Source organism: Phyllobates terribilis, unplaced genomic scaffold (assembly GCF_046119375.1).
Source record: "Phyllobates terribilis strain yellow unplaced genomic scaffold, ASM4611937v1 Scaffold_1__5_contigs__length_1240528914, whole genome shotgun sequence".
Classification (NCBI taxonomy): domain Eukaryota; kingdom Metazoa; phylum Chordata; class Amphibia; order Anura; family Dendrobatidae; genus Phyllobates; species Phyllobates terribilis.
In genome coordinates this window covers 496,285,402-496,301,222 of record NW_027362761.1, presented here as the reverse complement: position 1 = coordinate 496,301,222, position 15,821 = coordinate 496,285,402, and the positions used below count along the sequence as shown (strand labels likewise).

The 15,821-nt window shown below is 36.3% G+C and overlaps 1 protein-coding gene across 1 annotated transcript; it reads left to right on the top strand.

The window, feature by feature from the left end:
* The first annotated feature begins 4,386 nt into the window (after positions 1-4,386).
* Positions 4,387-15,586, top strand: OTP (orthopedia homeobox). Its single transcript, XM_073655049.1, has 3 exons — positions 4,387-4,734; positions 5,741-6,144; positions 13,840-15,586. The coding sequence occupies exons 1-3, from the start codon at positions 4,698-4,700 to the stop codon at positions 14,359-14,361; spliced, it is 963 nt and encodes a 320-aa protein (XP_073511150.1). The 5' UTR covers positions 4,387-4,697; the 3' UTR covers positions 14,362-15,586.
* Positions 15,587-15,821: the final 235 nt, after the last annotated feature.

Sequence of the window (15,821 nt, the reverse complement as noted above, 5' to 3'; positions counted from 1 at the left end):
GCCCTCATGTAAAAATCTACAGACTAGTGTGCTGCCATAGCAGATTGCATTGGCTCACATCCTTGTCTCCCCTCTGCTCAGAGCTCCCATTTCTCCTTCCATTGTCAGTGGTGCTAGTAGGGCTGGTGGTGGGAGGAGGGGGCTCTTTCCCCCTGAAAAGAAATGATTTAGTTTGTTTATAGTAGCAGAAAAATCAAGAGCAATAGAAAAGTGATAAAATGAAGCGCTCTATCAATCACTGGACGGAGGGTAACACAGATTGATCCTCCTCTAATAACACCTTATTGTTATTACTGCTGTCATGTGGCCCACATGTAACTATTACTCCAGGATTTATGGCCTGACCACAAAATTCCTCAGCCTGCATGCACTCACATTATCCGGTCTTACTCTATTATTACTATTAGTCCTGCTAATAACATTATTATTACAACTATCACCACCATCAGTATTATTATTGTTCTAGAGCCACAGTCCTGACCAGGTATTAGAAATATCATTACAACTATCAATATTACTACTACTATTATTATATCATTATCAGAAGCACAATTATAGGCAGCTATTTATACTACTGTTATCAATATTAGTAGTACTTTCTTTTCATTAATAACATATTCTCATATCTCATATATCATTTGTATTATTGTAATTATTAGCGGTGGTATATTATTCTTGTGTTATAATTATTTCTGCTGTTATTGCTTTTCTTGTTAGCAGTGACGTTATTGATATACTTGTTATTCGTGGTACTGGTGCCACAATCATGGCTTGTAAGTTCATTATTGTTAGTATTATTAACATTATTGAAACAATTATTATTATTATTCACCATTTCTTATTATGGGAAAATACATTACGTTTCCTTTGCCACATACAGGTATAGATTGTGAAATTTTATTTAAGAAAAAAAAAGAAATTAAAATAGACATAAAAGTTTAAAATAAAATAAAAACATAGATGTAGATAGCGCGATTACCAGTGGAATAATCTCACATGGAGATCGGGTTTGGAAACAACGATGTAAATAGTGGAGTAGTGAACAGTCTGGGGCACTGGAGCCTCTGATACAGGATCGCTCCATTTAGATCTGATGCTAAGATTCGTGCAGGATCTCATTGTAAACTGTGAGATTCACTCATCTATTTATCTAGCCATCTAAAATGTATGTATGTATTTATCAGCCTATTTATATATCTGTCCATCTAATATCTAGCTATTTATTTATCTATCTATATAATATCTTTGCATGTATCTGCCCATCTAAAATATATCTCTCTATCTACATCCACCTATCCAACTAATATCTATTTGTCTATTTATCTTTCTGTCTATGTATCTCATATATATATATATATATATATATATATATATATATATATATATATGTGTGTATCTATCCATCTAATATGTATGTATCCATTTATCTAATATCTGATTTTGCATGTATCTATATATTTTAATATATAGATATGCATTTATCTATTTAAAAAAAAATCTAGCTATCATCTATCTATCTATCATCTATCTATCTATTCCATCTATCTATCTATCTATCTATCTATCATCTATCTATGTTTTGCCTATATACCCAGGTCAAACCACAGATATCACATCCTAATACCATGAAATATCCCAATGACAAACACAGCTCTGCTGCACTGACAAACTCATCTCTGCCATATCTACACATCCCCCAATCATTCATACCAATCTACTCCTCTACCTGTCTCCACACACTTTTCCTGATCTCTTCCTCGATCTCCTTTTTCTGATTTTGGTTTCCAGACTTTCTTCTTAACCCCCCACCTTGTGTGTATCTGCTGACCCTGAGTTTATCTATAGGTGCTGGGAGTGATCCATAGCCCAGTCCCTGCAAAAGACAGAACACAAGTGTAAACATGTGGAGGAGCCCAGGGAGTTGAATAGGGGGAGAAAGTGGCCAGATCTGCTCTGTCGCCTCCTTTGTTCATCTCTTGTCCAAAAAGACAAGGGGAAGAACCCCCTGCATCTGCCGCAGCCATCCCAGTGTCAGATCATAGAGTAGCCATGAACTCCCTGTGCTCTGTCCCTGCACTATCTCTCTCCTCTTTATACTTATGTGCTAAATGAATAATCTTAATTGCATCAATGTAGGATTAAAAATCAATGTTAATCAAGGTGAGGCTGGTAAGTCTCTGCCTGAATTGTGCACCGAGCTCAGTGTTCTTGTTGTGCAAATAAAAGGAAGAGACAAGAAAAATCAGCAGAGATGACTTGGAAAGGGCATTGTGCTCTGCCTCAAACACAATTGAAACGGATTGTTTGCAGGCGCATCAGAACTGGTACAGAATTTTGCACTTAATTTCCTCACTTATCATTTACAATAAGAAGCTCTGGGTTTGACAGCCAAGTCTAAACAGTAGTAAATTAGTACAAATTTAGACTGATTTTACTCTAATAATCGTAATAAAAGCTTATAGATTTGGCACTAATTACATAAATGCCTAATGATCTTGAAAATGACTCTGGTTAGAAATATATTGCTAATCTAAACTTTGTTGTTGGCTGGGATTGAAGAATCAGAGCATTAGGGATGCTTGGCTTCCCCTGCTCACAGCGCTGCACATTGCTCCTGCACTTCTCCCAGATTCACATGCAAAGAAAGAACATTTAACTCTATTTACTGCTTGAAATTGACTTTGTCTATGGAAGATGTTCATGCACAATCTGTAGGTGTGGACAGGGATTTACTAGCAGGAGCCCTGGGCGCACATCTTTCAATACTATAGCCCACCACACTCAATGTAGATGATCTGCAGCCCAGGGCCATTTACTCTGCTCATTGCATGAAGAGTGGAAGAGATGGATCTGTTTATCTAAATCAGAATCAGCAGAGATAATATCAGCAAACACACAGGACGATGTCATGACATAATACAGGGGGATCCGAAGGCATGAGGGGTAGGAAAAATATCTAAGATAATGGTATACATCTAGTTCATATGAGAAGGATGATCTGTTCATAGACAATCACACTGAATTATAGAACTCCAGGTTTACACTCCAGTGACAGGACATCTACTGCACATATTGCATCAATTTCTATCATATTCTTATTATCTAAGTATCTATCTAATCTACCTCTCTCATATCTATCTATCCATCTGCATTTCACCCATAAAACTATCTATCTATCTAATACAAATTTTTGTCTTTTCTATCTATCTATCTATACATCTATTATCTATCTATCTATCTATTATATCTCTATCTATCATCTATCTATCTATCTAATCTATATTTCTCATATCTATCTATATATTTACCTATCTCCCAAATATCTATTTATCTGTCTATTATCTATCTATCTTACAATCTATTATTTATCTATTATCTCTAAAACTATCGAATTTATATCTCTCATATCTATCTAATCTATATCTATCATATCTATATATCCCAAATATCTATCTATCTATTATCTATCTAAATTTCCAGCTATCATCTATCCATCCATCTGCCTCTCACCCTTATAGCTATGTAGGTATCTATTTATACACTATCTATGTCTGTTTCTATCTATCTATCTATCTATCTATCTATCTATCTAATTTATCTCTCTCTTATCTATCCATCTGCCTCTCACCCATATAGCTATGTAAGCATCTATTTATACATCTATCTATGTATGTTTCTATCTATCTATCTATCTAATTTATCTCTCTCTTATCTATCCATCTGCCTCTCACCGAAGTATCTATCTATCTATCCATCTATCTATCTATCTATCTATCTATCTATCTATCTATCTATCTATCTATCTATCTATCTATCTATATATCTTTATCTTAACATCCAATCTAGGTGGATCTGTTGAATACAAACGTCTGTATCAATAATGATCGCTCGTCCAACATTAGTTGTATAAGCGTCGGGTAAATGATCCGCTAAATTTTATCTATCAACCTTCATTTAACCCTTAAGGAGCCCTAGTAATACAAAGGGATGAGGTTTTTTTTTATTGATATCAATCTAATTTAATTCCAAACAACAACAAAAGAACATTAATAGAAATCATGATGATTGCAAATTATTTATAAAATTATTAAGAAAATAAGCCTAAATATTATGAATTCGGAAAAGAGCTTCAATGACTACATTATTACCCGGCTCCGGCTAATTTATGAATATAGTAATATTCCTCTTCACTGCTTTCATTTAACCAGGTTCCATTCATTGTGTAAATGGTTGATATTTTTTTTAGATACGATTCACAATGATATAAACCAGATTTAGCCCATTATATATGGCACCGTGTATGGTCCAGTGAGTGTTGGCAAGGGTGCTAGGTCCAGATAAAAGGGCACATTTGGAGTGGCAGTGCATAGTAGAGGTCTGGCAGCTGTTGGGACTCCATTGAGGTGCACAGAGCCCCTGCCCCCAGCTTGGAGCAGCAGCACTTGCACTGGGAGCTGAGTCGGTGACATTTGCAGATCGCTCAGTGATTGGTCGCCGGTGGCAGCCCTCACCCAGGCACTAAGCACCTCCCCGCCTCTGTAAAGGACATTATAATGCAGGGGACCCCCCTTTTTAAGCACAAACCGAATTTTCTTTCATTTAGCTTATCTATATCTATCTATCTATTTTTATTTTGAAATCGTTAACCAGCCGGCAGGATTTGGGGGGGACAGGCTTTCGCCCTGGAGCGGTGCGCGATGCTGTCTCACGCCGACCTCCTGGACGCCCGACTCGGTGAGTTTGTGCCACCCTTCTCCCCTCCCCAGGAAAGCGTCAATTTGTGCCTGATTCCGCCTTAATGCACTCTAAATGGGCTAATTCCTTCTAAAGTAATTGTGTAGTATTAAAGTTTAATTTGATTTAACTGCAGTCTTATAATACAGGGATGTGGACATCCAAGGAAGCCGCCAGTAATTATATTTACACACAAAGAACTCCTTACTTGCTGCTTTTTTTCTTCTTTGAGATGAGTTGTTTGCTTATCTGTGGATTTGGCTTCTTTGATTTCTAGACATGGAGAGTGGGCACGGAGCAGGCACAGGGTTTGCCCCATGGTAATGCTCCAGGGCTGCTGCTGCGTTCAGACAAACTTTAGTTTATGGAGTTTCTCCTACTTTTCTGTAGAGAAAAAAATTAAACTTTCACTGCAGATTGTGGTTGGAAAAGTTTCACTGAATTAAGTCTACTGCACATTTAGCAATGTTGTACTGCAACTTTAGGCTAGGTTGGCATCCTACAGTGCCCAGATACCAGTCTGTGCTGTAGAGATGGTGCCACCACTCTGTGACTTATAACATGTAAATGGTCAGTGATGTTCAGACACCTCCATGCTTTGTGTTCCTAAATGTCATATGTGAATGTTACAGGTGTAGTAGAATAATGGAGGTGCCCTGGTCCAGTACAAAGCAATCTATAATGCCTGGTAGTATTGCACTGAGAAATGAGATAAAAAGGGTGTAAAGTCATACACAGTCCATGTATAAAAATTGTCTGAATAATGGTTAGAACTGATGCACCTTGAAGTTGACTGATGGGCATATAATAGTGACCAGGCACCGTCCAGTCTGACTTAGGTTGCATCCCTGATATGTTGGTACATAGTGGCCATGGTGGTGCTGCATAATATCCTGAAATAGTGCTCCTTGCATTTATCCCCTGGCATGATGACTAGATGGGTAGCATGGGTAGGTCAGATGCCAGTCCTGAGGCCCCTGCTCACATCTCCTCTCCTCCTGTACAGGGATGAAGGATGCGGCGGAGCTGCTCGGGCACCGTGAGGCGGTCAAATGCCGCCTTGGAGTGGGCGCCTCGGACTCAGTGCACCCGGGAGATCTGGCGAGCAGCGCCGACCAGGTAGAGGGCACCACCCTGCTTCCCGGGGAAGACATCACCAGCGTTGGATCCAACCAGTCCTCACTGGCCGTCAGCTCCAAGGACCCCGACAAGCAGCAGCAACAGCAGAATCCCAACCAGTCGGGTCAACAGCAGAGCCAGAACCAGCAGAAGCAGAAGCGGCACCGGACCCGCTTCACCCCAGCACAGCTCAACGAGCTGGAGAGGAGCTTCGCCAAGACCCACTACCCAGACATCTTCATGAGGGAAGAGCTGGCACTGAGGATCGGGCTGACAGAGTCCAGGGTGCAGGTAAGATGCCCTGACAATCCTGTAAGAAACCTTTATATGGCACATGAATAACCCCAGAAATACAGGGATGTGCATGTGTGTGTATGTAATATACACATATATATACCTGCAGAAAGCTATATGTGTGATATATATATAAATGCATGTATGTATAAAACTATATATGTGCGTGTGTATGATATATAAATATATGCATGCATAAAATTATATATTGTATGTGCTCAATATATACATATATGCATTAAACAAGATATATGCATAATATATGCATATACATATATATGTATGGATAAAGCTATATATATATATATATATATATATATATATATATATATGTGTGTGTGTGTGTGTTTAATATATACATATCCATGTATGCATAAAACTATATATATGTGTGTGTAATATATACATAGCTATCTATATATATATAGTTTTATGCATATATAGATATATAAATATCACACACACACAAAACAACATATAGTTTTATGCATACATATATGTATATATTACACACACGCACATATAAATATATATATAATATATATATATCATTTTATGCATTACACACGTATGTGTGTGTAATATATATCTAGCTATCTATGTATATAGTTTTATGCATATACAGATATATAAATATTACACACACAAAACAACATATAGTTTTATGCATATATATATATGTATATATATATATATATATATATATATATATATATATATATACGCACAGATAACTTTTATTCCTCTTTATGAGCAGATTCATTTATTTATTTGATAGTTCTGTACAGAAGCGCTGCCCATGGTGCTGAAATCTGAGCCGTCCTCTGTCAGTGGTGCTGAAATCTGAGCCGTCCTCTGTCAGTGGTGCTGAAATCTGAGCCGTCCTCTGTCAGTGGTGCTGAACCATTCTTGCTACATCGCTTATTTGTCCTTAATTTCATATTTTATTTCACATACACATCATAAAACATTGTAGCAGAACCAAGTTTGTTAATGTAGAACATAATTTGTAAGTAGGCGCAATTTAATCTGATTTCCTAAAATGGTTTGAAGGCGAATTTACTTTTTTGAATGCAGTTATTTTCTCTTTTTTTTAAGTTAAATAACAAATTCACAATTAAAATAGAAAATCATTCATTGGAATCCTCTTCTGTTCCACCATACAAGACAAATTTACACCACTATATTATTTGCACAAAATCTTTACTAAAGCGATTTAATTTAACTGGATTTCTAAAGACACTCTAACCTTGAATGAACAGTGAATCAGCACACAATGGCCAATGTCTGCTTTATTATAATAGCAGAATATCTCCTATATCGGTTTATTCTATTATCTTCTCTGCTAATATATGTTGATACAATGTATCAGTTAATAAAGAATCCAAAGGAATAAGCGAGTTAATTACACGGAGAAGTCAGCGCCCATACCATGGCCATTATAGGACAACAAGCCTTGTTGTAGGGAGATATATATTGTAATAAGGGGAGATGACATGCAGCCCTATTATCACCGCCTCATGCACAATGTCTCACATTGGGATCTAATGCTCTATTTGCATGAATTTGCATAGGAGGATAATTGCTGGGACTTCTTCTTTTCTGCAGTTTCTTCTTGTGAACTGATTACCTGACATTTCCTTGCAGTATGACACTCAGTGTGATCAGCCTAATTTCTTCTATGTTCTATAAATTTAGAAGGAAAATAAAAGTTGTAATAATAAGAGAGCAAAGAAAATGATGCAGTGTTATTAGCAGCAGATTATATAGCGCCGGGACATTAAAAATAATAATACAGAGATTTATTCTGCAGGAGCTGCCAGGGACCGCAGTGCCAGCTATAAAAGCTATTCACTTTATGGCTCGCCATTATTAGAAACCAATTCCACTATTATTTATAACCCGGGATGGCTTATTAAGCAGCAATGTGAAAATCATGCAAATGATGCGATCAGATGCAATATAATAAGCATAATCATTAGTCTCTCGCAAGGATTAATTCACTTTCAATATTATATTTACATAAAAAACAAATCAATGTAAAAAAAATTTACTTTTGTTTAACTCCTGCGTGATAATTTGATCATAGTCATAGTGTGATGGGGGATTGTGGATGAGGCCTAGAAAGAGTTAAAGTGGGCCTTACATTACAGGTGCATGCCTTGCTTAAAATACACACACACACACACACACACACACACACACACACACACACGCACATATATATATATATATATATATATATATATATATATATATATACTGTGCCTTTTATCTTACCTTTTATGGTTTATATATTCTATATATCAGGCTCTCTCAAAGACGTTTGCATTATGCAACAGTGGGTGCAATTGTCAAAGGCCCAATTATACAATTGTGTTTAGATAGATAAGAGAGATAGAATGCAGTAGTTGTATTTTGTACATACACACATTCACTATATCTATCTATACACACACAAATGCACACATGCATAATATATATATATATATATAGTACACACATATACATACACATATACACATAATATTTATCTATGTACACATGTACACACATACACATAATACATGTCTATACGCATACACATAATATATTCACACACATACAAATAAACAAACATTTATACACACATAAAACATATCTATTCACACACAAACATACACACATATGCGCCCATTATATATCTATACACAGACATATATATACATACATATATACATAAACATATACATATAATATCTATCTATACACATAGACACATAATATATATTTATACACGCATATTTATCTACACACATTATATATATATATCTTTGCACATAATATATATCTACACACTTAATATATATCTACACACATATTTATCTATACACACATAATATACAGCTATACACACAAACTATATCACATAATATATATCTATACAAATATAATATATATACACACAAATATACAAATATGCACATAATATATATATATAAACCAATATACATACATACACAAAATACTGTATATATCTATATACACATAATATATTACATAATATATCTATACACACATAATATATTACATAATATATATCTATACACACATAATGTATATACTCAAATATACACACATATACACATACACATAATATATATATATATATACACACATACATATACACACAGAATATATATCTATACAAACATAATATCTATATACACTAACATATACGCACTTATAAACATACACATAATATATATCTATACACATAATATATATACTCAGACATACACACATACACATAATATATATCCATATATAATATATATACACACACATAGTATGTATCTATACACACATTACATATATACACACACATATACACAGATATACAAATAATATATATTTTTACACGTACAGATTGGTATGGTTTTTCCTAGTGCATGCAGTCTATAGGCCCTGTCCCATGAAATGGTGCTGTCAGCTGCCACATCTTAATAGGGGACAGCCGAGGCTTCTTTGTGGCTTTCTAATGGAATGGAGAGATTGCATGTTCTCCTTTCCCTGCACTATTAACGTATAATGAATTCGGCCCCGAGTTCACGGATGGCTGATCGAAATGAACCTGAGATCCCGGCAGCTTTAATACAACTCTCCAGATTTCCTACCAAATCTTCACATTAATCATCTCCAAGAGTAAGATTGCAATGAGGTCTTCATAAAGGTTGTCTCCAGGAATATAATGCAATTCCCTCCCTTCCCTGGAAGCCTGGCTCCTATCTCCCCTGTGCGATCTCCAGTCCATTTACAGTGCAACAATTAAACGGGCAATATATTCCCAAATACCTGTACAGTATGTCTATATCATGGCGGTGAGAATCCCTGCCCCCCAGCACTTTCTACAAGTTCCCCCACTTCCAGGTAATGAGAGGATCTCGGCTGCAGCTGAAGATGCTGCTAGTCCTTCTCTATCCCCCTCCATAACCTCTGCAGGATCAGGCAGAGATCGTCCCCCCCTATACGGCGGCATTTCTCATCCTTCTCCCCATTTCCAGCATTTCACATAACGCTCAGGCTGCAGCCATTTGCACTGATGGTTAATGCCTGTGCTATCAGCGCTGATGGATGTGCTGCGCTGCTCTACTAAACCATGACACATAAAATGATATTTTGTGTCTGCAATTCTACTAATCCCCCCAACATAATGGAGCCGAGTCCTCTATTATTCATGGAATGTTTACATCCCTAATAGCTGCTGCATTCCTCTAATGCTTCCCAATAACTCCTTCTGTCTGCTCTTCACTCATTAAATACAAAGCAATAGCAACACAATGAGAAAATTCTACTTGATATTGGGCTGCAAGCAGATGCTAGAATAGGCAAGTCCAATGGTTGTGTTCCCTGAGAAAACCATCTCCAAAAGGTCAGCCTGGGATCTGGGGGCTTCTGTCTTTCCTAGATGTAGAGTTGAGGGATCAGGTTGGATCAAACAACATATTTTACCTTAATATTTCCATATTATATAAGATGAAAATAAATGATTTAGAATACCCAAATAATAATATTTGTAATATTATAACAGTAAAAAAAACCCCACAAAACAACAATACTAATATCATAACATCAGCTGTAATATAATAGCTAGTATTAACAGTATAAAACACTATTCATTATGGCTTTCAAAATGGCACAACAATATAACACATGATTTTGTAATTTTCCAATCAATACGAATCATAATAATCAAAATATTATGTTCTGAATTTCTAATAATATCATGTTCCATAGTCATATAATTTATTATAGCACCACATCAGTCATATCGTTTAGAAAATAATGTAATACATTTTTTTCATAACATACAAAATAGTTATATGACACATAGAATCCTAATAACAATTCATATTAGTACAGTACAGCTATATTGATGGCCTGCAATAATAACACATAGCATTAATAATATCAATAACAAAAGAATTAGTATCTACAGTATAATAGACAAGTCCAGACAATAAATTGTGGAAAATGATTACGTTCTCATAAACCATAACAATGAAATGCCCCTCTTATTGTTGTTATCATCATTATTATTAATTGTATTATTATTATTGTTATTATTATTAATAATAATACCCTTTTGTAAAGATGCAAACCAAAAAATAACCGAATATTTTCAAAGCTGAAATACTAAAAGAAATGAATATATGAATTTAATTTTACAGTTTGTGAGCAAATTATTGGGAGAAAAAAAAACCAGAACCATTTATTTATTCCTTTATTTTATTTTTTTCTATTATGTTTATTGTCATTTCTATTTTTTTGGTATCTATTTAAAGTGTAGCATCCAGTATTAATGAGAAAAATAATATTTCAATCAGGTTGAATGTTTGGAATCAGATTCATTTTATTGACCAGAAATGTCTTGGAATTTCCTTATTCTGTTATTCAAAAAAATAGCAATAACGAGATTTAAACAATGTAAACAATTTAAACAAGTTAATCTTATAAGATTTCAAATAACAGTTATACAGTAGATGAATGGTAAATCAGGCCAGTAAGGCTAAAAAAAAGAAAAATATGCAGATTATACAGATTTGTAATTACACCGTGATAACTTGATGACTATAATTTAAGCTACAGTAATTAAAAAGGCAGCTTTACTACATATCAGCTGATCATTTTCCGAAAACTTTTGGTACAGAGTTTTCTTATCATGATTCGTTTATTAATTAATAATTTTAGTTAAATCGACAATTTATTTTTCTAGAGTTCCGTTCATTTTAACGATGGCAGTTCAATAAAATATAGGAAGACGATATACATAAAAGCAATGTATTAATATAGAACAAATTTATAGTATATAACAGAAACATGTCAAATTACTAAGGAATCAACAGATAGACAAATATATATATATTTTTAGGCAATGTGGATTTTGTTCACTTCAGTATGAGACCTGCAGCATTTTCATCATTGGATGACAATATGATAATGATAATATCAGATTAGACCCTAAAGTCCAGACCAGGTCAAATGTATTTATGGGAGAAGATTGAGAAAAAAAGATGTGTGCGTGTGCCACTGAAATATATCCCTGACCCCCAGGAGGCCTGTGCCCACCCACTGCCGCCCTCCAGAGCTGCAGAATGATGATACAGGCTGAGGAGAGGGAAATGGTATGTGGACATGGGTTATACAGGGAGATGATGGCAAAGCCCGGGGATAGATCTATTGATATACTTCTATCTGCTAATACATACAATCACACTTACCAGCTGTATAAGTACAGGATACTCCACCATTCAGATTAGAAAAACTATTCACATAAGTCATATCATCATGTTGCAATAGATCTGTTATTATTGCAGAATATCATTACTGAAAACGATTTTATAAATAGTCAAGTATACAGAAGAGTGTGCACTTCTAGCCTATGCCCATGCTACACTACACACATATATGTGTATATATATATGTATACGTAGAAAAGTATACATGCAGGTGCATATATAATATATTATAGCTTATGTGTATATAAAATATATTGTATCTCAGAGATAGCTAGATAGATATATTGATGTTTTTGTGTATATATATATATATATATATATATATATTTTTTTTTTGTATATATATATATATATATATAGATAACTAAATAGATATATTGATATGTATATATATATATATTTTGTATATATATATAGATAACTAAATAGATATATTGATATGTATATATATATATATATATATATATATATATATATATATACACGCATTCATACACACGCACACAGATATATCTATATAAATAGAGAAACAGAGATATATTGTGTGTGTATATAAATATTCTATCTATCTATCTATCTATCTATCTATCTATCTATCTATCTACCTATCAATTATCTATCTATCTATCTATCTATCTATCTATCTATCTATCTATCTATCTATCTATCTATCTATCTATCTATCTATCTATCACCAGATAGGCATATATACATATATATTCATAGATGCACAAACACATACATACACACACACCCACACTGGATATGTTGAGGGTTCAGCACCAGGAGCTGTCCATCACAGGTGACTGCTGGCCTAAATGCACCCCACCACCCCCTTGCTCCCCTTATTTCTCAATGATTTTAGGACTGTATTATGCTTATTAAGATGTTACTACAGCTCGGGCAGCGCAAAGAAACTCAACACCCAACTGCATCTTAGACCTGCTGCTCACTTTGTATTTATTCTTCAGTATATATTGTATAATCTTGTTATTATTTCACCGTTGTTTATTTCCAATGCTTTATTTGTTATGTAAGCATTAAATTGTGATTCCCCAGTAAATGTAATAAATGAGCAGGCTCCTAATGGAGCTGTGCACTGCGATTATTTACAGAACGATTCATTCCAAGCGATGATAATGTTACTCAGGGCAGAGTGGGCACGGGCACTGGTGTGTGGGGCACGGGCACTGGTGTGTGGAGCACGGGCACTGGTGTGTGGGGCACGGGCACTGGTGTGTGGGGCACGGGCACTGGTGTGTGGGGCACGGGCACTGGTGTGTGGGGCACGGGCACTGGTGTGTGGGGGACGGGCACTGGTGTGTGGAGCACGGGCACTGGTGTGTGGAGCACAGACTCCAATGTGGGCATTAGATACCCAGATCTGTAGTAATGGAGATCTCCTTTCTTTTAGGTCTGGTTCCAGAACAGACGCGCGAAGTGGAAGAAGCGCAAGAAGACCACCAATGTGTTCCGCGCCCCTGGCACCCTGCTGCCCACTCCAGGATTGCCCCAGTTCCCATCAGCTGCGGCTGCAGCGGCAGCAGCAATGGGCGATAGCTTGTGCTCCTTCCATGCCAACGATACCCGCTGGGCCACCGCCGGAATGGGGGTCTCTCAGCTCCCGTTGCCCCCTTCTCTTGGAAGGCAACAAGCAATGGCGCAATCTCTGTCTCAGTGCAGCCTGGCAGCAGGCCCCCCATCCAGCTCAATGGGGTTGTCCAATATGGGCTCCAATGGCACAGGGCTGCAGTCACACCTATACCAGTCCGCCTTTCCTGGCATGATGCCCACGTCACTGCAGGGTCACAGCAACGTGTCAGGTTCCCCCCAGCTCTGCAGCTCGCCGGACACCAGTGATGTGTGGAGGGGAACCAGCATTGCCTCCTTGCGCCGCAAAGCACTTGAGCACACAGTATCCATGAGCTTTACTTAATACCCCATGTCCCCTCCTGTCCCCCTCTGCTCTGCTCATTCATTTATCCATAGTCCCCAGGACCCCCCCAGCAGTGGCTCAATGGTGATAATGGGAAAACTCACTCCAAATATGTCCCAGATAGGCTAGTGGTGGCAACAACTTGACCTAGGATCCTCTATCCTTACCCAGTTCAGCAGCTGATCATGAAAATACAAGAACCCCCCATCTCCAAAATACTAGTCCTTACACTCTAGTCATCTTTAATTTGACTTAGTCATTGGTCACTAAAATAATGGATTTTCTTAGTATATATGTGTAGGAGGCATCAACTCACTGTGACCTGATGGCACTTTGTAGAGAAGGGTGGCTGGGAAGAAGATGACATACAGTAGGCAGGTACCTGTCTCCTTTGTGAAGAACTAACTGAACACATTGCTGCTTGTACTGGGTTAACATTGTCCTAGATGGATCTAGGGGTAGTTTTATGTTAAATGCTAAATGGTTTTAGCCCTCGATTCTCCTTTATCCATATATTTTCATGTCATCCCCAACATCACTCCCTTTCCCCAACCTTTCTGCAATGGGCTTACAAAAGAAATCCATTTTAAGCACAATTGTCCTTTCTCCCCATAGATTGTCCACAGATGGATTTATTTTGTGAGAAGGTCAGTGACACCTACTTCTCTCATAGGAGAAACCACAAGCCCGATTTTTGTAAAACTTTTTATTTCCTACAGAAAATAATATTCAGTCTTATTTCCTTTTTTTTTTTTTGCTAGAGGCAAAAAGCACTTTTCTGACGATTAGCTGGCAGATTGCCTTTTTAGTCCTTTAAAGCATTGCTGATGTCACTTGTGCCTGCAGACTCAGCAGGTGAGTGAGTGGCATCCTCTTGGCACATGTAATTTCTTCAACCCTGGACTTTGTACAGAAAACTAATCAGCTTTTCTGCATGTGCTGGTCAAATACACTTACAGAGAGTGGAGGCTATTTCTAATGAATGAACAAAGAAAATGTGAGATAGGATGTTTTGTGTAGATAAAGCATTCTTGTTCTATACTGGTCACATTGTGATATGTTTTAACTTATTGTCTGTGCTAATTTATTGATTTTAAGTTTGTTTGTTTTTTTTGTTTCTTTTCTTAAATGTTTAAGCAAATACGAAACATATGATTTGACATTTTCTTGACAAGTTTATATCAATTTAATGTAAATGACAAATAAAATCATTTTCAGTATGTGAGCTGGACAATGCGTCATTATATCAACGTAGGTGTAAGTGTTCTGTATGTGATTGTGTGGAGACAGAATGGCAACATTTCAATGAAATTCTATTGAAGACTGCCAGGAGACAACTTGTACAGTGGGTCTTGGATGGTACAATAGATTTTTTTTTTAAAGAAATTCGTTTGGCCTCTAGGGTTGCTGTGAGTATCAAAACCTTAACTATATCAGAATAATTATAATAATATTTTTTT

Coding starts and splice junctions, on each gene's coding strand:
- OTP (XM_073655049.1), top strand. CDS start 4,698: ATGCTGTCTCACGCCGACCTCCTGGACGCCCGACTCG. Junction 4,735..5,740: donor CCTCCTGGACGCCCGACTCG/GTGAGTTTGTGC, acceptor CCTCCTGTACAG/GGATGAAGGATGCGGCGGAG. Junction 6,145..13,839: donor TGACAGAGTCCAGGGTGCAG/GTAAGATGCCCT, acceptor CCTTTCTTTTAG/GTCTGGTTCCAGAACAGACG.